At 43.1% G+C, this 17,714-nt stretch overlaps 1 protein-coding gene and 1 pseudogene across 1 annotated transcript; one reads left to right on the top strand and one right to left on the bottom strand.

The window, feature by feature from the left end:
- Positions 1 to 4,532: 4,532 nt before the first annotated feature.
- LOC147638869 (mitogen-activated protein kinase kinase kinase ANP1-like) lies at positions 4,533 to 5,705 on the top strand. The gene has a single exon (XM_086784069.1). The coding sequence runs from the start codon at positions 4,533 to 4,535 to the stop codon at positions 5,703 to 5,705; it is 1,173 nt and encodes a 390-aa protein (XP_086640195.1).
- A 5,789-nt stretch (positions 5,706 to 11,494) lies between these two features.
- On the bottom strand, positions 11,495 to 12,051 carry LOC147638868 (putative eukaryotic translation initiation factor 5-2; annotated as a pseudogene).
- Positions 12,052 to 17,714: the final 5,663 nt, after the last annotated feature.

Here is a 17,714-nt window from a genome sequence, read left to right as displayed (position 1 = left end):
TGATTCAACTCCAGTTAATCAGCTCAATCTGGACCGTTTGGCCTCTGAGATGGCTAAACTGGAAGATACCCAAAATCAAGAAGAGGATGACTCCATGCAAGAGAAAACGAAGGAGCAGCAACAAAGACAAACCTCTACCTCAGACAATGCCATGGACATATCCATAGATCTCAAAAGAAACCATGTACAAATGGAGGGTTCCCCCAAAGATGCAAATAAGAATAGAAGACAGAGGAAACAAAACCAAGCCCCTCCTCCATGAAGATATTGTCTTTGAATGTCAAAGGTCTTACAGACCCTAATAAAGGGAAAAAAGTTAAGGCATGGTTGAAACAACATGGTGATGTCGATGCTGTAGTGCTGACGGAGATTAAAGTCAGTGGAGATAATCTCATCCAAAGACTGAATGCAATAGATAAAAATCTCATATGGATTTATACCGCTCACCCTCAAGGCTCTGGAGGGGTAGCTTGTGGGTTGCACCCTAGATGGGAGAATCAGATCAGGGATATCCAAGTCGACCCTCTTGACCAGTGGGTGGCGTTTGAACTTGAGGATTTTGTTCTGATAGGCATGTATGCAAACTGCCCGCAGACTCAAAGAGCTCGTATCTGGAATTCAGTCATGCAGGAGTATGATGAACCTGTCATTTTGATAGGAGATCTGAATATGGTAGAACTAGAGGAAGATAGATTCAATAAACTGGGGAAGCTTATCTCAGGTGCGGAAAAACTTGCTTGGAGCAAATGCAAAGAACAGCTCAACCTAGTTGACATAGGACTACCAGGACAATTTACTTGGCAAAACTATGGGACAGGTGATCTTTTAAGGAAGGCTAGAATTGATAGATGCTATGTCAGTCAGGAAGTGTGCAAAATGTTTGTTACTATGGAATGCAAAGCCATTTTTGACACTTGCCTGTCAGATCACTATCCCATTCTAGCGTCTCTGGAGAAAGTGGATGAGAAAAAGTGCTGCAAGTGGTTCCATACGGACCCTTCCCTCTTTAAACTCCCCATGGTACAAGCAGAAGTGAAGAGAATATGGGATCATTTCTTTAGCTTAGGATTGACCCCCGCTAAGGCATGGTCTCTGGCAGTGAAGTCCACACAATCCTTGCTCATTTGTGCCAGGAAAGGAGTCAAAAAGAAAGAGAGAAGAAGAAAAAAGAGTGTCTAGAAGAGATTGAAAAACTTGAGAACAGGGTCAACCTTGGTGATGTCTCTGCTCAGACTGCCCTGAGGGACACTAGAGCCCACCTCCATAAAATAGAAGACAAAGAACTAGAGGACAGTGCCTTGTTTTTCAGAGAGTGGTGGGCTGGTAAAGCTGACAGACCATCCAAAGAAATGTTTCAAATGCTAAAAGTGAAACATGGAGCAGAGACCATTCCCCTTTTGAAAGACAGTTCAGGCATCCAATTGCGCTCCAATGAGGAGAATAAAGCTTGGATTGCCCAACACTTCCAAAGTCTCTTTTCCGAATCTACGACAAATCAAGCGCAGCAAACTGCCTCAACTAAGCTCATAGAGCAGTGTAGAATTAAAACAGTGCCAGAACAACAAGCTCAGTGGCTTGACCAACCAATCACAAAAGAAGAGATATCCAGGGCTATTGACATGTTTAAAGACAAAAAATCCCCTGGAAATGATGGTCTTCCAGCGGAATTTTTCAAAACCTTCAAAAACACTTTGATAGAGCCTCTGTCAGAAATTTGGAAAGAAGCCCTTCTCTTTGAAGCCCTCCCCCGAACCATCAATGCAGGCATCATTAAGCTGATACATAAGAAGGATGATAAGGATGTTATCTCCAATTGGAGACCAATTACGCTCCTAAACTGTGCATATAAAATTTTTGCCAAAGTGTTGGCTCTAAGGCTGAAAGATCACATGAATGATTGGATTTGTAAGGAACAGAAAGGATTTATCAAGGGTAGATATATCCTAGACACTATCATTACGCTCTGGGAAGCTATGGAATTCGCTGAAGAATCAGAACAAGATTACATCTTCTTCAAAATTGACTTTGACAAAGCTTATGACAGACTGAGCTGGGGATATATGATAGATGCATTGAAACACATGGGCTGTGGCTCAAGGTTCTGCAGTATGGTAAAGACACTGCTTGGTAATGCAACTGCTCGGGTATGCGTCAATGGGGACCTCACTCAAGCTTTTCATCTGACTAGATCAATCAGACAAGGTTTTCCTTTGGCCCCCCTCCTTTATGCCATAGCTGCGGATGGACTTAATTGGCTTGTCCAAGACAGAATCAATCAGACAAGGTTTTCCTTTGGCCCCCCTCCTTTATGCCATAGCTGCGGATGGACTTAATTGGCTTGTCCAAGACAGAATCAACAAAGGAGAGATGAAAGGAATTCTGCTTGGCAATAGTAAGCAGGTTTGCACTGAAATGTTTGCGGATGACACCAATGCACTTGTTGATAATGAGGAGAGCAATATAGGGGCCTTCTGGGATTGTCTGCAAACCTATTGCAAGGCCTCAGGTTCAGTTATCAACCATAACAAGACTGGTATCAGAACTAGCATACAGCCCCCGCCTAACTGGCTGCTTCTAGAGGGTTGCAAGGTCATCCAGGATGGGGAAATAGTTAGGATCTTAGGTATACCCATGGGGTTCAGAGTTTCCCTTAAGAAAAAATGGCAATGGATCATGCAAAAAATAGAGATCAAGTTAAAAAAATGGCAGAATAGGCAGCTTAACATGGCAGGGAGGAAGATGGTGCTGAACCATTTTATTATCCCCACAATTATCTACTTCCTGAGCTGTTGGAGACCTCCTGAACAAGATTTGAAAAGCTTCATCTCCTGTTGTAGGAACTTTCTCTGGGGAGGAGACCCGTGGGTGAAGAAAGTGGCCAAAGTGAAATGGGAATTCTGCTGCCTTCCCACTGAGCTTGGAGGGCTGGGTATCTTGGACATTGAAAATATGGCTGACAGAATGGCAGCCAAATGGATTCTGAGAGGCTTAATGTCCCCGGATGAGAATTGGGCTTGGCTTCTTAATAGGAAAAACCATCTGTTTGCTCTTAAAGGTCATTACAGATGGAAACAGCTCCCTTTTCTAACCATTTTGGGAAGCAAATATCAGATAACCCCTAAAGGATCAGAGCTATTGATCTCTCTATGGAAGGCTTGGTTTAAAGTAAAAGCCCAGCTGATGCCATCCCCAGACTACAAGGACACATTGGGCATCCACCCCATCGATTCCATCTGGTGGCCTGCTCTTGACTTGCCTCAAGTTGATACTCAAGATGTGGAAGAGGCACTGAAGCTTCATTTAGGTGGCATTAAGACATGGAGTAACCTTTGGGACTGGGATAAGAAAACCTGGCTATCAAGGGCTGATCTCATTGCTAAGTACAACCTTTCAGATTCTCAACTGGACATTATTGGCAATAGGCTGATGCTATGGCATCGAGAAGACTGGTGGCTAATGACAATTGAAGACCCCCCTAAGCTGAAGGCTTTCCAGTGGATTAACCAAACAAGCATCTGGCCTATTCCTCCCAGGTGGAATACCCCTCCAATCCATTGTATTCTAAATCAAAGATGGAATATCCTCAAAGATAGGAGCCAGTGGTATTTCCTCTTCAAATCACTTTGGGGCATACATGTGGAACCTAAGAAAGCTTGTCTTGCTTGGCTTATCATGTACAGGGCCATTTGGACACAGAAAAAAGCTCTAGTCTTTGGCAAGGGAAATGGATCATGTGCCAGATGCCTCAAAGAAGAAGATGATGTTCACATTTTTCTACTGTGCCCTAACATAGAACCAATGGTAAAGAAACTCAATGAGTATGTGGCCAGTTGGGGGAAAACTTGCTTATCCTGGAAGCATCTGCTCATTGGGGAAACCATAGGCTGCTCTACTGAACTATGGACAGTATTAAGAACAGAGATCCTCTGGTTCTTCTGGATTGAAAGACTAGCGGCCCTACACAACGGGGATACCCGCAATACCTGCTCCCTCAAAAGTCTCCTTATTATTGCAGGGGAGAGGTTCTACTTGAGGAAGATCACTGACATTGAGGCCAAAATTTCAAAACTGGTAGGCCCTATTGGAAGCACTCCAAAGAATGTATCAGATAAGGTCAAGATTCTTCAGCTTCAAGAGAAGAGAGAATATCTTGTAAACGTGGATCTAAGCTATGTGCTGAAGCTCCAATACCTGTAGATTCTAGGATAGAGACCCAGAGGATCATTGCTCTTTGCTGATTGCCTAGGATAGTGAGAAATCTCGGCCTGAAATTGGCTATGTGATTCCAGCCCGACTTTTGTAACTTGTCTCGTTTTTCTTCAATAATAAAAATGCCTTTATTGAAAAAAAAAAAAAGAAGGATGGCGTGGCCTGCTTTTAAAAACTCCGGAGCCTATGAACGGAGTCCACGTATGCTGAAAGAGAATTGCCACGTAGGCTGCACGCGGACTGCTTTTCACGCGGCCTAAAATGCATATAAAACCCGGGAGGGTTTTGTTTCTTGATTGTCGTCGAACCTTGTCGTCGTCGCGATGGTGAACTCCTCCTCTGTGGTTGTTGGCGGATGGGAGACGGTGAGGCTGCTGGGGAAGGGTGGGTGTGGCACGGTGCACCTGGCTGTGGACTCCACCTCGGGACGCCAATTGGCGGTGAAGACGGTGCTCTGCGACACCTTGGCGCGGAGGGAGGACGTGGAGAACGAGGTGGCCATCCTGCAGAGCTTGCAGGATGATGCAGCAGGCGGCTGCCCTAACCTCATCAAGTGGCTGGGCTGCGAGAGCATCAGCGTGGACGGCCAAGAGGTGAAGAGGGTGTTCTTGGAGTACATGGCGGGCGGGAGCCTAGAAGGGCTGGTGCAGGAGCAGGGCTGTCTGCTGGAATCGGAGGCAAGGGTCTTTGCCAGGGCCATCTTAAAAGGCCTGGACTTTCTTCACGCGCAAGGCATCGTGCACGGCGACGTGAAGTGCGCTAATGTCTTGCTGGGGCCGTCGAGTACCGGTGTGCATGATATTGCTGAGAAGCGAGATGTAAAGCTTGCAGATTTTGGCATCAGCAGGAGGTGTGCAGGGCAGGGCAAGGTGGGCAGCTTAGTTGGTGGACGGCCGCCGGAAGGCGCCACCAGGGGCACCCTCTCCCACATGGCACCCGAGCTCGGCCCGAAGAGGGGCCCCTCTCCGGCCTCCGATGTGTGGAGCTTTGGGTGCACGGTGGTGGAGATGTTGCAGGCCGGATGTCCACCTTGGGGCCGTGGTGTGGAGGCGCTGGTGCGGCAGGTTGTTCACGGGGAGGCCCCTTGCCTTCCCTTATCTCTCTCCCCTACCTGCAAAGATTTTGTGCTCAAGTGCTTGAGGCCGGACCCCGAAGCCCGATGGACCGCCCACCGGCTGCTTCGCCACCCCTTCCTTGCGGAGCATCGTGAACATGGAATTAGGGCATCACAGCCCAGTTTTCTTGGTGCTGCTGCTGCTGCTGCAGCACGTGATCTTCAGCTGCAGTGGCCGCGTAAGAAGAGTACTGATCGCCATCATCTTCCTATGTATACGGGCCGCAGCTCGCTGGCCAGGCTCTTCCACCATGGCAACAACGTTGTAGTGCCACTGCCAACCACAGACGTAGTCTCCAGCTCCTGTGCGCCCATGCTACAGCTCGCTGACGCATCACCCAGCTCGATGCCTTCATCACGTGTGGCTGTTGCTGCTGTTTGAAGAGATCATACGTGTGGCTGTTGCTGCTGTTTGAAGAAGAGCATATGGCAACGGCCTCAGAAGACAGGCACGCTTAATTATTCCCTCGAATGAGGAAGACACATAAATCCAAAGAAATTGCCTACTGAGTCTAATTAGTGAATGTGCGGCGGCAGACGCTTATAGTGTCCAATTATATAGACACTGCTTAATGGCTATGTGAATGAATTATAAGGTCAGCTCTCTGCTGCTGCTGTACTATGGAAGAGACTCTTATTTTATAATTGAGTGAAAGGCTTAATTAATTCTACTTGGTTTGCCTTGGCAATGCAAGAAATCAGTGATTCTGTGCGAGAAAATCTTTGTCCCAGCAGTCCGCCTTGATGTTGCCCACGCTAAGTGCATCACACATGCTGACTTTTTGTTGCGTGTAACAGTTCAGCTGGAGTTTAGTCGATGTGAGCCTACTCATCATGCCCTCACCTTCATGCTAGCCCGTGCACCCTTCCATTAGATGATTATAGATATAGATGCTACTACACACCAAAATTTGCAAAATCGCCGGCCCTCTTTTTTTTATGAAGAATACAAACCTAGCTAGCTCTGCAGTACATGTTAGAGTACAGTTAGAGTGCCCTAAAAGCGAAAGACAGTGAAGAAACAAAAGGAGACGAGGACTCTTATTAATTCCAAAAAGAACACAAGTAATAACGCAGCAACCTTACAGAGCATGACCTAGCAAGCAAGCTTACAGAGCATGAGCTGACTATATATCACGCCAAATAAACTCCAATTCGAATCACTTTATGCCATGAGTGTCTCCCTCCCTTCTGGGCCGGAAAGGGAGAGTTGCTCGCTAGACAACTTTTAGGGTAGCATGGCGAGTGCTATATACATATGTAAACATATGCGCAGGAAGACCATAAAATGACCTATGAGACCAAATCGCTATGGATCCTATTAGGCCTATTTTCACACATACACACACATATACCAAAGTGGTATCGATCCTTTAAGACCTATTGAAAGTCAGACACCAACAACATATATCACACCCACACCTGACTTTTTCACAACCTCTAATACCCCACATCCACACTACTCTACTCCTTTCTTGCTCTCGTTTCGAAGGAAATCCTATCTATCATCTTCACATAAAAAACTGGATTGATCCCAAGAAATTTAATATCCCAGCAGAGTAAACAAGCCTCCATCGTAGCCTCAGTAGCGCACCTTAACAGTAGGTATTGTGCCAACCGGGTTCTCAATAAAAGCCACAAATGTGTGATCCACTTGCTTTTCCTTACGGTACCATCTGTGTGTTGTTTTGGGCCCAAATCTGCGGGGCCTTTTCTTCTCAATCTAGCAAGTCCACATTAGGGAGTAACCCCAAGTATGCAAGAAGCTCAGCCAATATAAAGGGGGCATCATTATGAGATATTCCTCTGTAAGTTTTGAATCAGCACATCCGTGACTCCAAAGACCAGATTTTATTTACATTAAAGAAAGACCAACACATGCAAATGCATTTATACATCAACTCAGAATCCTGCAGTCCTCTACACTCTCATTTCTGCTGGTCCAAATTCCCATAAGATGCAAGCTCTAATAATGTTAAAATCCAGTCCACTGCATTCATCTCATTAATTACCCATTTCCCAAGAAGCCAATCCTCCCAAAAAAATTGTAAATTTAATCCCTTCTGTATCCACCTCATCGTCATTTTGCTCCAAGTGCTTCTTAGGGAAGGGCAGTCGCAAAACAGATGCTTACCACTCTCCAGAGAAAGACTTGCATCTGGGGCATACACCACTAGCCATGTATGTTTCTTTTGTGCATCTTATACCCCATAGTAAGTGCCCTTATACAAACCTTCCACAAAAAAACCTGAAACTTTCTAGGCATCTGAGAGTTCCATAGCACATGCCATCTCTTTTTCCAACTTGCCACACTCCACTTTACATTCCATATTTTATTACGGTGCATAACATTAGCATCTCCCTTTCTCATGAGAGCATAAATGTCTTTAGTTTTTCCATCCTTCAGTTTGACACCATTAGACCATGCCCAATCCTTGATCTAGATTGAAATATCTATGGTGGTGGAACAGAACTCACTCTGCAAGCAGCTCCAACACCTCCATCGTCAAATCTCTCTCTTTTTTGGTTAACTGAATCTCCAAGAATAATGTATTTAACTCTTTCCATCTAGCAACATTACTGTCCCAACAATCAGTTAGGTGTCTAATACCTTTGTTATTAAGGCACTTAGCCAGCTCAGTATCCAATGATGCAAGAGGAGGGTCAAACTTGTGAGTCCACCATAACCCAAGTGACAACATGGAATTCCCAGATACTCTCCCTCCATCATCCCAGACCAAAAGGCTCATATTCTCTTTCCAGCTATTGCAAAGCATTTTACAGAAATGAGAGCATGTAATTTTCAGAGGAGTAGCTGAAAACAATTTGTCTATCCAAGTTAAGTTTCCCCATTTCCCTCTGGCCAAGACCTTAGTCATAGTTCCACCATCTCCCTTATCATCAAAAACCAAGTGGAGGATTGAGAGAGCATCCTAGGTAGCATCAAGCTGCTTCTAGCTTCATAATGGATGGGCAGATGTATGATACCAATGCCTCCTTCATTTTTGGGCACTGCCAATTTCTCCCAAGAAGCCAACCATGCAGGAACTCTTTTCTTACCTACATCATTTCTCCATAGGAAATCCCTCATAGGACCAATAATCTCCTTCCAGTGACACTTCCAATATTTAAGCACTGCACTTAGAAACATAACATAGGCATTCAACACTTAGTTGCATAAATCAATTTTGATATGAAAGGGTACTTTCAGACCTTCCCACTTCTTTAATTTCTCTAAAAACCTGTTTATGGCCCACATGACCAGTTGTTTATTCGTAAGACCCACCCCAAAGGGAACTCCAAGCAACCTCACTATGTGGCCCTTTTGTACAACCTCACATCCCTATCTCTGGAGATCAAAATCATTATCTTGTGTCAAACTTATGATCGTAGATTTTAGAATATTGCATTTAGACCCTAAGACATTAGCAAACTCCTAAACAATATTTAAGGCCATTCTCATATTGCTATTCTCAGCTTTTAAAAATAAAAGAGAATCATCAGCAAAACATTGATTGACCAGCTGCTCACTATGTTTGAATTTTAAGCCAGTAATCTTGCCTTCCCTACAGGCCAACATAGGATCAACGGATGAGAAGCCAGTAATCTTGTCTCCCTCCCTTCTGGGCCAGATAGTTGCTGGATATAAGAAGGGAGAGTTTCTCGCTAGTTAGTTAGAGGTTGGGGCATGGGGCAATTTTTAAGGGTAGCATGGCGAGTGCTATATACATATGTAAACATATACGCCAGAAGACCATAAAATGGCCTATGAGACCAAAGTGGTATCGAGCCTTTTAAACCTATTTTAACAACTTTAAGGGTGGCATGGCGAGTGCTATATACATATGTAAACATATCTACCGGAAGACCCTAAAATGGCCTATGGTATCGATCCTTTTAGACCTATTTTAACACATATACCAAAGTGGTATCAATCCTTTTAGACCTATTTTAACACACACACACACACACATACATATATAAACTAAAAATTATCAAATGGAAAGGAATGCATAATCTCTATGTATCGAGCCTTTTAGCCCTATTATTTTGACAAATTTAAGGATAGCATGGCGAGTGCTATATACATATGTAAACATATGCACCGGAAGACCTATTTTAACACATACACACACATATACCGAAGTGGCTAGTATCGATACTTTTAACCTCACAAGCAGATAAATTAGGAAGCTTGCAAGTTAGAACCTCCAGAAGCTAATAAGCTTATAACTGTGGAAGCTAGTAAGCCCACAAGCTTGTAATTTTACAAGTTGGTAAGCCTACATGCACATAATTTCATTGCAAGCCAATAAGCCCACATGTTGGTAAAAGCTGGTAAGCATACAAGTCTTCAATCCACAAGTCTGCAAGTTGACAATGCCACAAGCCCCCAAGCAAACAAGTTCCTTTTTTTTTGTAAGACCACAAGCCTACGAGGCCATAATCCCACAAGCCTACAATCCAATAAACCCATAAGGTGGCAAGTCCATAATCTTGGAAGTCGGTAATCTAGTAAGGTCGCAAGCCGATAACCTCATAACGGTGCCAAGACATTAAGCCAGTAAGCCTACAAGTCGATAAGTTGTAAGCCTAGAAGGCTTTGTAACCTGATAAGCCTATTACCCTGTAAGCTGGCATGTCCTCAAGCGTGCAAGCCAATGAGTCCAAAATCTCAGAAGCCGACAAGTCTAAAATGCAATAAGCATACAGTTTTGCAAGCCAATAAGTTGTCAAGTAGCTAGCAAGTTGATAAATCCACAGTTCCGTAAGCTGTGTAAGACATTAAGCGCATGACTGCATAAGTGTACATTTTTGCAAGCCGGTAAGCCCACAACTCCACAAGTCCATAAGAAAGTATGCAAGCTCGCAAGCTCATAAGTGCACAAATGTGTTGATTTATAATTTAAAAAAGATTTTTAAGAAGCATACACTGCACATAAGAGCTTATCATTTTGAATGCTTGTGAGGGCTCAAATATTCAAACATTGTTATATTTCAAGATAACCCATTGACATCCCAATACTTAAGGGATGCTTGAGTTCAAGACATCCCAATGGTTGAGGGCTCAAGGGATTTTTTTGTGCAAAAGTTTATATCATCAAAGCTTAAAGGTGGCTATACTTATATAATAGAAAGCATAACAATCATTACCCCCTATCTCTTGGCTCGAGAATCCCCTAGGTAGCCCTCATCATAGTAGTAGGATTTCTCCTCTTAAGGGATTTCTGATTTCGTGCAAGTGAGCGTGATTGTGGAAAGACCATGACCCTTGTTCTACCTAGGGGTTAGTTGTGTGTACCTGGAGCACTATTGATGATAGGTTCGCTTGTTTAACACTAGGCTGGGACACATTCTCGTCCTTTACATAGAGCCCTTATGCATGCTCTTTATGGGTTTTTTCTCACTTTATTGGTTTCTTTTTTTCCCCTTTAGTCTTTGTAGGGTGTTCTTTGACAGGTAGGAATCCATGAACTTCTACTCCATTTCATGTGAGTTTGCTAAAACATTTCAAGGGATCACTTCCCACTCATCTTGTGTATAAGGATCCGCCACTTATTGAGGCTAAGCAAGAAGTTTTCACCTGGGGCCTCCACCTTCCAAAAAAGTTTGTATCACGTGCGTTCAAAGGCATATTTTAAAACCCCTCTGTAGCCTGATTTCCCCTATTTTATGCATACCTCCTATTACTTTTGCAATATATTATTATAACCCTCCTGTACTTTTAAAATTTCCAGCTCATAGAAATTTTTCCCCCCTCTAGTAAATTTAAATTTAAAGATATCACGCCCCTTACAATTATTGAAAAAGGTGATCACAAGAATAATCGATAAGCCTTTGTCAACTTGCATATACTACTACATCTAGAAGGATGCCGTCATGTTGTACACATTCTCACCTTGACCTTATCTTTGAATTTGTGCATTCCAAGAGAAAACAAGGGAGATCCTTAAGAACATGTCCTTTCTAAATGCCTTGAAAGAAGGCCAGCCTGCAGACTTAGTGAGATTATCAAGGTCTTCCTAGAAAGTAAGAATGCAAGTTTATTGAAACAAAGAATTGAATACTGATGTCGGGAGTGGAGAGTTGACGAGAGAGTAGGAGACGAGAGTCAACAATGTGTGGGTGTGAAGAATGGATAATGGGCACACCACAACCCATGAGTTTTATTCATGTGTTAGAGTTAGGGTGGAACCGGTTCATCTCCTCATCCACTGCCTCGCCTTCCTTCAGGCGTTCTTTTTCAGCTCTCCTCATCCCTTTCTTGTCATTTTTTTTCTTCTGCTTTGGAGGATTCTTCAGGATAAAGGTAGTCAGCTTGTCTCTCATGTCAACATCAGATACAATCCACAAGCAGCACACTTCAACGTTATAAACTGACTTTTTGTGATGACTATCTCTGTCTCTGGGTTCCCACATCCATAACACTGGACATATTTCTTAATGAAATTTTCCAAAAGCCCTGCAAGTTTTGCTGTATCATGTGCTCCATTCACAATAGCAGTGCCAGCTTTCTCATCAAATTTTGACTGTGCACCAAGTTCACATCCAAAGTACTTAGCAGTGTAGGCTGGAGCCCTAGCCAAGGCCTTTGCAACATCGATCATGTTCACAAGATTGGTCTTGATTCCATTTCCTCTGCCTTCAATCTTAGTGATCAGCTTAGGCATTTTATACCTGTAGAAGGCATCATCACAGTTGCTGGCCCCGATGTTCTGAAGAGCCATTTCAAAAGGAGCACCAGTTGGCACTTATACAAACTCAAAAAGGCCCTTCGTCTGGTAAGAAGAGATGAATTTCTTGCCGTCCAGACCGGATGTGGAGCAAAGATGAGCTCTCTCCTGATGAAGCCATATCAGCAAATAGAACCAAGAAATAAAGTGTATGACTCCCTGCAAGCACTTAGAAGTGCTCAGCAAAGTATCTCCAAAGCGCGGAAACACTCCCAGATAAATAACACTTGCCTGCTCAATGTCTGTCAAGCATCCAAAGATACTCCCACTGGCACAAAAGCTATATGTACGAGCTCAAAAGCTCAACCAATGAGTACGAAGCAATGTCGAACTCTTTTCCAATCCCCGATGGTCAATACCTCAAAGCATGTACCCAAGACATAACCCGAATAGCATAGGCATAAGCATACATGAGTAAAATAGCTTCAGCCCACTGTATGTCAGCAGTGATTCACTGCTCAAAACTGAGTATTCTCAGTCCTAAATCAGGGCCAAAATGATGGCAAACCATTAACATAGCATCTCCATACATGTAGACATCATACGGGCATCAATATGCATCAAGTGATCAATCCCGGTAAGCATAGACTTCAAGAGATAAGTGCTGCCCTGTTTTTGGCATGTTTGTAGACTGTTTACACAGTCCCAAACCTTAAGCAAAAAGCTTCAATGTTCAATGCCAAGTCTCGGGGTTGTTGGCAAGTGTTTAACCAAGCCAAATGGAGCCAAGTCACAGCCTGTAAGGCTAGCACAATCTGCGCTGCTGCTCCTTGATGGCCTACAGCCCACGTGGCACAAGGGAGGGTGAAGGGGGGCTCAATAGGGAGCCAATGAAGCCACAAGTCAAGCCTTAGTGCCCCTTAAGAGGCCCAACTGGAGATATGAAGCAATGAAGCTTCAATGGTGGCTGCCCCTTCTTTTCTCAGACCTGCAGACTGAAAAACTGAAGTAAAACCCTGTGGGGGATGAAGCAATACCTCTGTGTGAATGCGGTGAGGGTGCCCAAAGGGGCCGGGAAGGTGCTCGGGAAGTCGGGGAGTGACGGGAGCTCGAAGGAGTCGGATATGGCTGCAGGGAAGGAGACCCAATGCGAGTAGGGAGTCGATGGGAAGCTAAGCAATTTGACTACAGATTTATCAGCATCATCATACTCCACAGTCCACAGTGCATTCGACTTTGAACCATCCTGCTCTGTGACACCGTGCTAGTGTGGAATTTCGTAGCAGACATAAAATCAAGATGACACATTTTACGTATGGTTGACATCCAAATTGTGAAGCAGACAACACCAACAACTCTCATGCCTGTCAAAATAAAATTGGGCAACAGCTGCAACACAAATAAAAACATATGCATGCACATAAGAACTGGTCTAACAAGGAATCAATAAAAGACATGCACATGCTTTTTAGTAACCTATTCTTGGATTAAACACCTACTCATCATACACGCATATCATTGAACTTCATATAATGTCGTTGACTAGAGCTGCTCAAATGTATATTATACTCAAGCTACCCACATTATAGAAGGGATATACATGACATTTAACAAAAATCTACAATATGTATAAGTGTTTGTGATTCTTTCTTTAGCCGTTATTGTAGGTCCCATTGCCTGCTGCCAAAATGGATTGCCTTAGGAATGAATTGGATCTGCAAAACAATCTGATAGCAATCAAAAGAGAAATTTTGTATACGTGAGCTAAAGATGTTCCTCTATTCTTTTGAATTAAAGCAATAACTAAGACTTACTTTCTCTCACAAAAACTGTCCTTGAATATACGCTTAGACATGTTGTCATACATAGTCATGCATACCACGGCTACAAAAAGCATGAGTCTACATAAGTCAGAGTCGCTAAGTCTTTCAGCCCCACCAAAATTCAACCCATGTCAAATCAGCTTCTTGCCTCCCTATGTGTTTGATGACCTGTTGCCTACAATCAAAATGAAAATGAGGAAAATGATGCAAAAATCTGATATAACATGACTTAAAAATACAATTAAATGCTTCAACACTTACGTGAATCACATGAAAAACTAACCTGAAGTATTTACAAAATCATTAAAAAGCTTGTAGTCATTTTGATGTAGTTCATATTTATCAGTTGCTGTATTGTATGTTAAATGTGCCAATGCAATAACTGACTCTATATCGACCATGTTCAAGTCCGTCAAGTCATAAGTAAATGTTCGACGCCCTTTCACCTTTTGATACCAACCAAGCTGAATTTCTACCCCTTGAGGCCGGTCTGTCAAGTCAAAACCTCGCTTATAATCCACATACCTGCCACCTACCTTCTTTCTCATCTTTTGAACTCTTCCAAGGTACCAAGTGCTATGCAGTGTGTCCATCTTCTTCAGATTTGTAGCTTTTCCAATTCTCTTTGACCTTTTTGTCCCTCTCCATGTGTCACATCATGGAAATAAATTGCGCAATCAGACCCTATTCCAAAAAAATTGCCATTACTAGATGACGCTTCTTTTTCCTTGTGGCTGAAATACACTCCTTGCTTCACCCTAGTCAACCTATCCTTTGACAATGTAGAGTTTCCATTGAGTTGGCTTACCAAAGTAGATTTGAAGATGAATTTGCCATCAACCTCTACCACCGGTGAGATACTCTTCTTCTCAGCTTCATTGCTTGCCTCATCAAGAAGCCCATTGATCTCATGTCGAATCTCACTCAAAGATATGACCTCGTCATCTTCATTGCTCTCGTCGCCAATGGGGCTATCATCACCACATGGCTCCGCAAAGTCATCATGCTCATCTGCCCCGCCCATTTCAGTATCTAGCTTTGACCACATTGATTCTGTATCTAACCAAGGCTCTTTCCACCATTTAAGGCCCTCACTTGTGCAAGGTTTGAGGCCCAATGTCTCACATAAAGTTTGTGCTTGCTTCAATCCCTCTTTTAATGCATCTATCATCTTTGTATCACAGGAAACACTTTCGTAGTTCCCAAGATCTGCTTCCAAAACACCTTCATGCTTGTTCAAGTCCTTCCAAATGTGTTCTTGTTTCTTATGGGCCCTTGAAAAAGTCACCCCATTTGAGCTATACTCATGCATGGCAACCTGATTCAAACTACCAACACAATGCAAAAGATCTCCAAAATCAAACGCTCTTTCCTGCCCAACCATACCGCCAATCTTGCTGAAATAGATCTCCCCTGCATCAGATCCTGTGAGATGTAGAGGACATTTGAAATTTGGATAGAACTCCCGAAACATCTTTATAAGTAGAACAACAAAATGGCAAGAAAGTTGAATGTCTATGTATGCCTCTTTGCTAATGAAGTTTTCCCTTAGGTTGTATGTAGGATGGTGATGTAGCCATAATCTCCACAGCTTGAAGAAGAAAACCACTTTAGCTGCAAGCACCACACGCTGTCCCAAGTCTAAATATGGTGATAAGAATATGTCTATGTAGTCAGCAACAACCTGCAAATATGCCTCGGTCCCTTGCATGCTCCTCTCTTTCTTTCGCATTTCCCTCATACATTTTGCACTTGTCTAGAGACAATCCTTTGGGCTGCCTCCCAGTTTTGACGATCATTTCGTTGTATGTCCCCATCTCGCAACCTGTGCTGATCAACAGAGAAAGTGTTGTAGACCATAGTAACGTGATTGAGTGTAATCCACACATGCCCAATTGCAAGCTGTCGGGTAGGACTGTCAAGAGGACTCACAAGCTTCTTTCCACAATGGACAAAATCTTGATCATGTAAACCATACACATCTGCTCTCACAAATCTTCCTTTCAACTTCCATCCAGGCCAATCAATGAAAAATTGCCTATCTCTCTTTCCTAGGTAGTCTTCAACCATGAGCTTTCGCGTCTACTGTCACCATCTGATGCATGCCCAATTATTGGACCTATCACGTCTTTGAACTTTGCATTCCACATCCGCTCCACAAGCATCCATTGGGTTCTGATGAAATCACTATCAAAGCGGTTGCATGTGCAATGCACAACTAGAGCCAATCTTGGAAGACTCTCATGAAGAGGGTTGACAATGAGGAGCCTTGCATAGTGTCCCACCACGTGGTTTTGGAAGGCATCTACTATTGTCTCATATCCTTGTGCTCCATCTCCAACGATGATGGCATCATTTGAAGAGCATTGATGATCCTCTCCTTCTCTTCCACAAAACCCAATCAAAGCATCATCTTTTGCATTCCATCTACATAAAGAGAAAGATTTTTATTTCAGCCCGCTTTATGCACAAAGAACTTTATATTTACAATCAAAGAAAGGAAGAGATATTGAAAAAAGCTTACCTAATGCGCCGCTTGATAGTTGTCTCATCTTCAACAATGATAATTGGCACTCGTGATGTTATTCCATGTTTTCTCTTTGCTTCAACATATATCTTCCCAATTGCATCAAAGATATATTCATGCTCCCCTGACTGAAAGTAAGTTGATTTTCTTCGGTGTCTCCTAGTGGTTGACATGGATGGCCCTCCAAGGTTTGCACTCAAAAACTCATGTAAGCGTGGCCCACCCCATAGCTTCACGACTTCAAAAATGGTCTTTGTTGATTCTGTGAATCTTTTACCCTTTTCGGATCTTAATGCATTCTTTGCAATGTCTTGAAGAAAGTCCCATAAAGCTGATTTGCCTCCAAATTTACCTTGCCTGCAAGCCTCAATGATGTTATTGCAAAATCGCCTCACATCCTTTCTATTAATGCTTTCATAGTTGGCCTCTTTCAAGGATCTGATTCTCACGGAAAGCACCACAATCTTTGCCTTCAGCCACCATAAATTTCTACCTGCTTCTCGTAATTTCTTCTTGGTCCCAACTGAGACACTTTTCAGCTCTTCAATTCCAAGGTAATCTAGCCGCATTCCTTTGCCCGTTTGCCTTTCTCCTCTCTTCTCAATGGAAATACTCTCCCGATACACTCTCATGCGAAAATCACCACATGATGGAATTGTCTTGCAATGCTTGCATGTAAAACTTTGAGAAGGCATTCCAATGCAATGTATATGCCTAAAGCATCCATCTACCATGTACTCCATATCTCCATCATGCAAAGATGCTTTTGTATATGGCTCACAAAACCACTCTCGTCCCATCTTTAGATCTTGTAGGAGAGGTTTTATATCAACCTCACGACCACTAACATGAATTGTATGCTGCCATAATCCCCAACACAAGATAGTAAGATTGGATGAAGGCAAGCATGATGTACCTGTGGGGATAGAAGGCGCTTTTGAACGCTCTTTTGTTGATGTGAGAAAAGCACCCAAGGTTTGTTGGCGTGGATCTTTGTCAAAATGCTTTTTAGGTCGCCCACAAGATCCAGTCAAGAGTGAAGAAGACTGATGTGGTGTGGTCTTGCTCCATGCAATGGTGTGAGACTTTTCATTAATATGTTCCATTAGAATTGTTGGCAAATCTGAACCACGAGGACATAAGTGCAGCCACTTCCCATCATACTTACACACCACTCTGACAGTGCTTCTATCTTTGTAATCATGCAAGGTGGCTTCAACCAACTGAAAATCAGCCCCTACATGAAGAAACAAGATCTTGAGAGAAGAAAAGAAAAGAAAAATCAGCTGAAAATTAACACTAAAAAGAACAAGCAAAAATCCTTTAAAAAAAACCAATACAAGGGGCTGAAATTAGTGTCTTGCATG

This window comes from Cibotium barometz, chromosome 4 (genome assembly GCF_041138505.1).
Source record: "Cibotium barometz isolate CiBa-2024 chromosome 4, ASM4113850v1, whole genome shotgun sequence".
Classification (NCBI taxonomy): domain Eukaryota; kingdom Viridiplantae; phylum Streptophyta; class Polypodiopsida; order Cyatheales; family Cibotiaceae; genus Cibotium; species Cibotium barometz.
Note: the sequence above shows the minus strand (reverse complement) of the source record. Positions and strands in the feature narration are given on the sequence as shown.